The sequence below is a fragment of the Pyrus communis genome, chromosome 13, assembly GCF_963583255.1.
Source record: "Pyrus communis chromosome 13, drPyrComm1.1, whole genome shotgun sequence".
NCBI lineage: Eukaryota > Viridiplantae > Streptophyta > Magnoliopsida > Rosales > Rosaceae > Pyrus > Pyrus communis.
Genome location: NC_084815.1, coordinates 4,304,691 through 4,315,443, shown reverse-complemented (window position 1 = coordinate 4,315,443; position 10,753 = coordinate 4,304,691). Strand labels below are relative to the sequence as shown.

General features: G+C 38.3%; 1 protein-coding gene across 1 annotated transcript; it reads right to left on the bottom strand.

Annotated features, from left to right (window-relative positions):
• Positions 1-6,170: 6,170 nt before the first annotated feature.
• Positions 6,171-9,381, bottom strand: LOC137713193 (protein trichome birefringence-like). The gene is made up of 5 exons (XM_068452465.1): positions 8,252-9,381; positions 7,714-7,906; positions 7,404-7,597; positions 7,156-7,314; positions 6,171-6,897 (listed from the first exon to the last, which is right to left on the bottom strand). The coding sequence occupies exons 1-5, from the start codon at positions 9,187-9,189 to the stop codon at positions 6,528-6,530; spliced, it is 1,854 nt and encodes a 617-aa protein (XP_068308566.1). The 5' UTR covers positions 9,190-9,381; the 3' UTR covers positions 6,171-6,527.
• Between the last annotated feature and the right edge of the window lie 1,372 nt (positions 9,382-10,753).

Genomic DNA, 10,753 nt, shown 5'->3' with positions numbered 1-10,753 from the left:
GTTAAGTTCTGTAAAGTGGAATTAACAGAATCAAATCTCCTGGAGAATACATATTCGACCTTTCATGCCACCAATATTGTCCTGCAGTAATAATATAGGGCATAAAAGTTTACCAAATTTTCAGATTTGATCTCTATTTTACTTCTCACTGAAATGCAGAACCAACTTTTGATGAAGAATTATCAAGCTCGACCCACTGGCTCGAGCGCTACACCTGAAGCACATACGACCAATTCTAGCAGCCACAAACGACGAAAGAATCATTATGGCCGTGGTAATGGCCTAAGGTCAACATAGTCAAGGCCCATCCAAGGAGGAAATTTGACCCAGAAGCGCCAACCCCTTGCCCTGAAGGCCCCAAACTTCAAGAACAAGGGAAAAGCTACCGTTCAATCGGATTCCACTGAAATGGACATGTGCTACCGATGTGGATCAAAGGAACATTGGTCACGCGTATGCCGAGCTACCCCCGAGGCTATTGCCAAGTATCATTCCCATTGTGAGTCTAACTTTACACATGTGGACCATCTTGAATATGCTACTACATCCATGGAGACATCAGATTTTCAGGAGGCATCAGCTTCTATAGACGAATAATTTTTATTCTTTTAGACATGTTTTTGGGGTGTTTTACCCCTAGTGGCCGAACTCACTAGGAGTGGCCAGACCCACCCCCCCCCCCCCCCCCCCCACCACATTTTTTAGGTTTATGGTTTAATTTTTGGACAATTTTTCTAAGTATTTGGAATAATTTGTTTGGTTTTGGTTTGTTTTGAATTATGGATAATTATTTTATGAATATTATTTCTCAAATTGATTAATTGAATGAATGGAATTATATTAATGCATGTGACAAATTCAATCAATTTATTTCTAGGTATGTCTAGTGGCGAAGTTAGTTGTATGGCTACCTAAGAAAACACATATGACGACTCTCTCAGGCTCATCCAACCTGATTGAAGGATACGGAAAACCCCCGTATTATGTTGTATAATGGTACAATCTTAACCATTAAAGAGGCCCTCTATTCTCAACGTTCCGGAATAACGTTGCTGAGTTTTAGAGATATTCAAGATAATCAATATCATATTGAAACCACTGAAGATAATGGTTCTGAATTTCTTTGTATTATTTATACGAGTATGGCCAAAAGTATATTCAGGAAAAGTTAGAATGTCCCCCAAGTGGGTTGTATATAACAACCATTCGCAACATAGAAGCCCACCATGTGACCGGCTGAGCACTTTGCTGCTTTAGCATGACCTTATAGGACATCCCGGACGTGATATGATGCGCCGTATCCTCAAATCATCACATGGCATCATTTACCTCCATCTGTTAGATTCCTGCCATGCAAAGCGTGCTCTTTAGGGAAGTTGAATACTTAACCCTCACATACAAAGATTATTCACAACCCCCCTAAGTTTCTTCAAAAGATTTAAGGGGGTATTTGTGGACCTATCGAACCAACATGCGGACCATTTAGATACTTTATGGTGTTGGTTGATGCATCGACACGATGGTCACATGTTTTCTTGTTGTCCACATGCAACGCTGCATTTGCGAAACTCTTAGCAGAAATTATTAAGATAAGGGCTCACCACCTTGATTATCCAATCAAGTCGATTCAACTGGATAACGCTGGAAAGTTTACATCACAGACTTTTGATGATTATTGCATGTCAATAGGGTTGAAGTTGAACATCATGTACCCCATGTTCACACCCAAAACGGCCTAGCAAAAGCTTTCACAAAGCTCTTTCAATTGATAGCTCAGACTTTAGTTATGCGAACCAAACTGCCGATATCTGCCTAGGGCTATGCAATATAGCACGCAGGCATATTGGTCCACCTAAGGTCCATCGCTACCCAACCTCATTCACCGTTACAATTGGTCACTGGATACGAGCTTGACATCTTGCATTTACGTGTGTTTGGGTGCACAATCTATATGCTAATAGCACCGCCACTACGTACCAAAATGGATCCTCAGAGAAAAATGGGAATCTATGTCGGTTATGATTCGCCATCTGTTATTCGCTACTTAGAGCCTTTGACAGGAGATCTCTTTACCACACGTTTTGCAAATTGTCACTTTGATGAGACAGTTTTCCCATTGTTATGAGAGATAAGCATGTTAATGTTTCTGGAGAACGCTGTGAATTGTCATGGTATATTCCCATTATTTCTCATTTCGATCCCCGTACTGCCCAGTCTGAAAGTGAGCTGCGACGAATTATAGATCTTCAAAGCATTGCTCAAAAGCATGTCGGATGCTTTTACCGATCTAACTAAAGTTACAAGATCACATATACCTGTTGCAAACGTACCTGCAAGGATAGATGTACCCCGCATATGTTGTAACACCGCCTGGGAAGGCCAGACCGTCTCGAAAGGTGAGGAGGCATCACCTTCCACGCAGCCTGGTACATTGACAGCTAACTAATCATCTACTCCGACCCTAAAGCATGGCAGACCCCTTGATTCAAATGATTCATAACCCCAGAAGAGGAAATCGGCACCAACTAGTAACCTTAGTTTAAATCGGACCATCGCTCATTCATATGTTCCAACACATGAGGTTATTCTAGATTACGGTAATGTCATAGACGAGACAACCCGACCTCCCGAAAATCGCAAAATTTTGGTCCACTACGCAGTATTGGATAAGGTTTGGAATCAAAACGAGATGATTGTCGACGATGCATTTGCATACATAGTAGCTACTGACATCATGCTTAGTGATGACATTAAACCACGTTTCATTGATAAATGCTGACGTAAAACAGATTGGTCAAACTAGAAACAAGCAATCCAGGTCGAACTCAATTTGCGTGTGAAACGCAAGATGTTTTGGTCTGTAGCTTCTATTCCACCACATGTGAAGCCCGTGGGCTACAAGTAAGTTTTTGTGAGGAAGCGTAATAAGAAGAATGAAATAGTGCGATACAAAGCACACCTCGTAGCATAAGGCTTCTCTTAACATCAATTGGGATTGATTACGAGGAAACGTATTCCCCGTAATTGATGTCATAACGTTCCACTACCTAATTAGTTTGGTAGTTTCCGAAAAATTGAATATGCAACTTATGGACGTGGTAACCACGTATCTCTATGGAGATCGAGATACGGAAATCTACGTGAAAATTCTAGAAGGACTTCCATTAACTGGTTCAAATAGTTCTAGACTACGGAACACTCTCGCGATTAGATTGAGGAGTTCACTCTTCGGATTAAAATAATCTTGGTGAATGTGGTATAACCATCTGAGTGAATATTTGACAAGTCAAGGTTTATGAACAACGAATTATGCCCATGTGTATTCATAAAGAAGTCACATTCTGGATTTACAATCGTTGCAGTTTATGTTGACGACATGAACCTCATCAGAACTTCCGCGAAGCTCGAGGAAATTGTCGCGCACTTGAAATCGAAATTTGAGATGAAAAATCTTGGGAAAACTCTATATTACCTTGGCCTAGAGATCGAGCATTGTTTGGATGGAATTCTAGTACATCAATTGAACTACACCTAGAATGTGTTACGTCATTTTAATAAGGATAAAGCAAAGCCTTCAAGTACTCTTATGGTCGTCCGGATTCTAGATGATAAACGAGATCCCTTCCGTCCTAAAGAGGATGAGGAAAAGATTTTGGAGCCTGAAGTTTCATACCTAAGTGCAATTAGGGCTTTATTGTACTTGGCTCAATGCACTAGACCCGACATCTCATTCGCTGTTAATCTTATGGCTAGATACAACAATGCACCTACACGCAGACACTAGAATGGTGTTAAAGACATTTTCCACTACCTCAAAGGTACGACAGATTTGGGCTTGTTGTACACCCACGAATCCTCGAGAGGAGTTGTTGCCCTCTCGGTCCTCGAATTGATTCATGCCTTATTAGTTACACAGATGTTGGATATCTGTCTAACTCACATATGGAACGTTCTCAAACGAGCTATGTCTTTACCGTTGGAAACATCGCTATATCTTGGAGGTCTACCAAGCAAACGCTAGTTGCGACTTCTTCGAACCATATTGAGATTCTCGCCATGCATGAAGCATCACATAAGTGCTTTTGGTTGAGAGCAGTTATGGAACATATTCGAAGCACTAGTAGTCTTACTTCCGTCATTGACTTTCGTATAACGATCTTTGAAGACAATGCAGCATGTATCGAGCAGTTAAAGAAGGGATACATCAAGGGAGACAACACCAAGCATATTGCGCCAAAATTCTTTTACTCTCACCAGCATCAAAACATTAAAGTCAAGCAAATCCGTTCACAGGACAACCTGGCTGATCTCTTCACCAAGTCATATCCTAAGTCTACTTTTCAGAAGCTAATCAAAGGAATCTGTATGCGTAAATTATCTGAATTGAATCACTTATAGTTCTCTTATTTGGAAGTTATGTCTAACTCAGGGAGAGTATCCTCAAACATACTCACTTGATCTTAATGTACTCTTTTTCTTACGATTAGGAGCATTTTTTCCCGCTGGGTTTTTTCTACCTAACGAGGTTTTAATGAGGCACCCACCCTGGGATGATCATATTCCGTTGAGTTCACTACTTTCGTCCTGTTTGATGTTTGTTTTAGACATTATGCATACTTCTAACTTTTCTCCTTAATCTATGGGTTTTTTTTCTCATCTTAGATTTTACCATAGCAAGGTTTTGTGAGTTTTACTACTAATGCATACTTTCTTAAGGTTTTGTGTCATCGACTTCATCAATTGTTCTACCTTATCTGCTGAAGATCTGATGTGATGATTGTTTGAGTATTTACACACTCAAGAGGGAGTGTTGCAGTCATATTTAGTATATGAATATGATTGTGTAAATTCTAGTGGATCTAGGAATATCTCTTATATTCTTATTAGGAGTTGATTACCTATTAAGAGTTGTAATCCTAAAAGGGTAAGGATTTTACCTATCTTACTCCTATAAATAAAGGCACATGAGATGATACAACACATACCTCACAATTAAATCTCTCTTCTCTCTCTCTTATTGTCACCGGTCTCCCTCTCTTTATTCACTTAGAATAGCTCAATTAAATAGGCCTGCAAGCAAAACTATTAATAAAATGACAAAAAAGAATTGATATTCGCTAGTGTAAAAAATATATCATAGATAAGCATATGTGTTCAAATATGAACGACTGAAAAACTGACCCGTCTCATCCATCACATAAACATTGCACCAAACAACAGATGGAACAGAGGTAAGTTAGTCATTTAATCTTTTTGTTCCATTCGCCATGCGCTTACCAAACATAGAACGGAACAACCATCTTGTTCCATCATGCGCATACCAAACATAGCACGAAACCTTCGTTCTGTCATGTCTGCGTACCAAACAGTACCCCAAGGAACCCCACAGTTGGGCATGATATACTAAGCCACCATGGCCGTTGTGTTAATATAAAATTAAGGCTCGTTTGGATGTGCTTTTAAAATGACTAAGAACACTTTTTGTGAAAATATTTTTGAAAACAATCTTTAGTAAAAATAGTAGTAAATCTTAGAAAAGCACCTAAAGTGTTTCTTGGAAGAAGCGCATAACTGATGCTTCTTGTAAAAAGCACTTAAATACTTTTGGAACCCAAAAACATTTTCTCTAAAAGCGGTATCAGTCATTTTAAAAGCACATCCAAACAAGCCCTTAATCACATTAATTAGGATGAAAATTATGTTTTAACAATTCTTGAAGCCAAACAATTTGCCGCTCACACCGGTGGTCAATGGTAGCTATAGTACAATTACACGTGTCAACCGCTAAGAAATTATATTCAAACATGAAACCTGAACTGCCTAACTTTTGACTTATGGCCAGGCATCCCACTTGACACGTTTGAAAAAGTTCTTGGGCATAAACCTCCTAATCAACTATTTAACAATGTATTACCAGATTAATTCTATTATCATCTGTATGTCCTCATCAATAGCAGTAAACAGCCTGCAACTTTCAGGTACAAACAATCAAAAATCCATCACGGGTATGCTAAAGTTATAAGGAATTGGAAGAAATTAAACAAAAACAACAAACAAGATCAAATAGGAAATGGAGCGTGCATGGGAAAAAAAAATTGGTGTTCGATTATCATTTCGCAGGTTATTTAGAAAGATACTGAAAGAATAAGCAAAACTGTTAACAGAAACTAAAAAAAATTAAATAATTAATAGAGGATAGACATTTACAATTCTCCAAGCCTGTGATTTTTTGGGCTAATAAGAAAGAAATTTACAAGTGAAAATTGCATCACTGGCTAAAATAACTCCCTACCCTCTTTTCACTCTTCCCTTTGCTCCCTTCATTCATAAACAAATAAGTTTATGCATTTTGATCACATAACTTGTAGAATAAGTTACTCTTCGTCGGATCTTTGCTCCGATGCTTTACATCGATAATGTCGAAAAAAGGGCAGGAAAAAAGAGAGTATACTGCTCACTGTGATTTAGATCACTCAATGTTTGAGTATGAATGAATGTGGCCCCTTAAGTTTAGTGTGACACTTTACCTATGCTCTCTTCTTCTGCTGTTGCAGTTGCTGCTGCTTATTTTCGTACAGCTTTACTAGGAGCTCGGCGTAGAGAACCTCATTCCACGCGTCAGGAACACCAGGAAGGCACCAATGGCTGCAGTCCTGGAAGCTCTTAGGTGATGTCCTTTCTTCCTTGGACAGTTTTTGCTTCCGGTAGATTGACGGGTGACCATCCTTCCGGAAATCTGTCATTCTTGTGATATTGAGATATGTGACATGGCTTTTCATGTTTCTCAACACCTTCTCCAGTACCAGCATCTTGGGCGGGTACGGTCTCAGATACTTCTCATTGAAGATGGGAACTGTCTCACTGTCGCATTGGCCACCAGAATTCCACTGCCCACCACTGTCGGAGGAAAATAAATACAAATATAAATACAAATCTCAATTATTTTCATGTACATAAGAGTTGCTTAATTTTGACCATATTCTGAAGGAAACAGCAATGAACATATTCATGTTCATTTCTTTACTTCTCAATTGGTAATTCAAAGGCCATAATGTTGATGCAATATCATGAGCATCGGCACACAAATAAGAAGGGAAACTTATAATGCAATGCATTATCACTATCTAGGTTAAACTATGATTACTTCAAGTTTACCTGAAATGGGAAGCAGAATAGCCCCGAAAGAAGACAATACTTTTCTTCGGATCAACCTTGGCATCAACCCATCTTGCCCACGTAGTTAAAGCTTTCCGAAACGCCTCAAGAACATTCAATTCACCATAGACATGGCTACCTTCTTGGTAATAGTCTTTCCTGCAAATTTTATGCTATTTTAGTTCCAAGGGCCAGAGCCTACACTACAAACCTACATATTATTTGAATTAAGATGGTAATAAACTTACCCTTTGGAGGTTTTCTCATGAGTCCACCAGTGTCCGGTGTTGAAGATGACGATATCAGCATCTTTATACAGATCGGAAGATCTCCCTACTAAGTCAAGACGAAGTGTTTCTCTCTTTGATCCATCTTTCTCCGGCATTTCCCATTCTCGAACTAAGAAGGGAGACACGAAGAACTCCACCGTGCAGTTATAGTCCTGCCAATCCATTCAATTTAAACAAGAACAGCACATAAGTTTCAACAAATAGATGAAGTGTTGCCTCAACCCAACATAAGAATAAGTTGAAGAATTGATTAATCGAATTAACCTACTTTGAATATGAAGGAATACGAAGCTTCCCCACGAAAATGGGTTCTCCCATTGGCTTCGAAAACCTTGCTTTTATCTTTCACCGAGTTTCTAAGGATGCAAACCAGAGACTCCCACATATTCCTATTCAGAGAATCACCAACGAATACCAAGCGCTTTCCTCTCAACAACTCCAACATATGACTTCCATCCAACCTGGTCATAAAAACCATTTCATATTAACAAGTCTTCGTCAAGCAAAACCCAAAGATTTAGTCACGGATCATTTTCAACGGATATACAGAGAAAAACCCTAACTTTCTTAATCAAAATATCTTACGAGACATGAAACAATGCTAAAAACAGAAGAAAAATTCTAATATCTAAAACTGAAAATCGACAACAGATCAACATGAACTTTGATTAATCAAAACCCCATAACCCAATAAGCATCTGAGTAGATCAAAAGGCAATCCAAGTACAATATTATACACATAAAAATGGTACCCAAAAAAATTTTATTAGACTTCCAACAAGTAAATTTACAATTTGATCACATACCTTGGTAAAGTGCAATCCTTAGGCTTCCATTTGAATTTTTGGTAATCCTTATCAGGTCTGCCATTGAGAATACAATTGAACTGCTCATCGATCAGAGGACAAGACCCAGGTTTGTATAGCGGATACGAATCGTCCTTCACCCACTCTCCATGTAGCATATCACAATTCATCAAAGACTTCACCAAATCATCACTCCCCTGCTTCCCTTGCTCCGCCGGCACGCCGGAATTCGTTTCATTGCTCCGTTTTTTCAACAGGGGAGCAGTTAAATTCTTCTCCACACCCTTCTCTGCAACGCTTTTGTTCGTGGAACTCGAATTCGGTGCCGGATCGGCGCTTCCATTCCCGGCCGCCACCGGGGTTTTTGGGGCGGTGGTTCCGGTCTGATTGGCTGTAAAAACTGTGGCATTCTCAGAATTGTGGGTGTTGTCGGTCTGGGTTTTCAAACGGGTTGTCGGTTCAGGTGAAGTAGTACTATTCTTGGGTGTGACTAGAGGTATTGGCTGGACGTTTGAGGTCTGATTCGGGTTCAAAATAGTGGGTTGTTTATTCACAGTGGCAGATGCTGCGGGGGCGGCGGTGGTGTTAGCAGATCTAGACGGCTCTGTTTGCGGCGGAGGAGAAAAAACGGTTCGATCTTGCTGCGGCGGAGATGAAGAAGTACCATTGGGGAAGAAGAAGGAGAAAAGTGAATTGCTCGAACCAGAAGTGGAAGTAGTAGAATTTGAAGTAGTGATAATGCTTGCAAAATATGGAGAAGTGTAGTTCGCGGTGGGATTGAAGGTCATGAAAACAGTCAAGGCGATGAAAGCAAACATGATGCCATATGCAAAAGCCGCGGTGTTTCTGGTGTTGAGGATAGAGAAGAGACTGTTGACGTCCGAGATCAGAGTTCCGCCCTTGATGGGGAGGTGCTGCTGCTTCGTGACCTCTGTCATGGATGCGGTGGTTGTGTTTGCTTTTTTGTGGAATGTGGAGAAAGATGTGCGAAAGTGGGGAGAGTTTGGCAGTTTGGAGAGAGAAAGAGTGGATGAACTGGTGCTGCTTCTAGAGAGAGAAGAGAGGAAAGAGAGTTTGGGTTGTGTGTGAGAAGCGTCAAGTGAATAACACTATAATTCGAGAGAGGAACAGTGGAGGTGACTCTGTTTGAGAACAATGGCAGGCATGTTAGGATATTTAACGGTAACGCTATAAGATCAAATTTTTAAATAAAATTTATTTAAATAATATGTTATTAGTAAAAAATAAAAATATTATTCGATATTTAAATAATAATTCAATTACCTGTAAAGAAAAAATATATATATTAATCCTTTATAATTACATTATTTGATTTATAAAATTTGATCTTTTGGTATTGACGACTTTGACCTTATGATTTGGGAGTAATTACAAGAGTGCCAAATATTCTCTTGACAGTGGTACACGTAGTACGGATCGATTAATATAACTTGCTGCTGCTTTTGACGCGTGGAGGTCGGAGAGAGTAAAGAGGGAAAGGAATTAATTAATTAAATTAAAAGTTTAAAACACCGACCTTCTTTACCATGTTTTGTGGCCTGATTGTTGGGGGTTGCCCTTTGCACTCTAAAAAAGTACATATTTTGTGAGTTAATCTTACCTTGTGATTGCATGTGGTTCAATTTTTTTGTGGACAGGATGTTGAACTTTCATTCATGTGTTTCGAAAACTCTATATTTTTTAATTATTGTTTTGAATTCTTCTTCTTAATAATAAAAAACAGATAATGTTAGAAAGATTAAATTTGCAAATCAAATAATATAGTTGTTGATGATTGGATTATTACTTAAACATTGATTAACGTGTTTAATTCTTATTAGTGACACGTTATTTAGTCTGCAAATTAGGTTTAAAATTTTGGTTCCCGTAACATTACCCATAAAAGAATTTTTTTAAAAAAATCTTACCTCTTACCTGTGTTATGAAAAGAAATCAATTGGATGCAGATGTTGAACAAAATCAATAATCTTGAATTTGAGAGGCAAATTGTGTTTGAATTTGTATGGAACGTGTGTAGGAAAGAAAGAGGTTGTGTGTGTCTTTTGATGTGTTCTGGCTTTTATACCTAGGCATTAGTCGCCTAATTAGGAAAATGCTATCTTAACACTCAAGTTAGCCGGAAAAAAATCTCTTTACTTCCCTTTCTCCGAATCTTCTTTTTTATGGATCTTATGTACAATTAAGGGCTAGTTTGGTATTGCTGTTTTTTTTTTTAACTACTTTTATTATGCTATGAGAATAAACAACTGTAAAATAAAGTTGTTAAGTGTTGGGTAAACCTTTTTTTTTATATAAAAGTGCTTTTAATAATAAAAATAATAATTAAAAAAAACAATGTTTAAGTGTTTAGTAATAATTAAAAAAAACAATGTTTAAGTGTTTAGTAAACTTTTATATAAATTGCTTTGAATATAAGGAAAACTAATAAAAAGGGTTTTAAAACTTTGAGTTTTAACAAAAAAAACATCATATAATTTTATT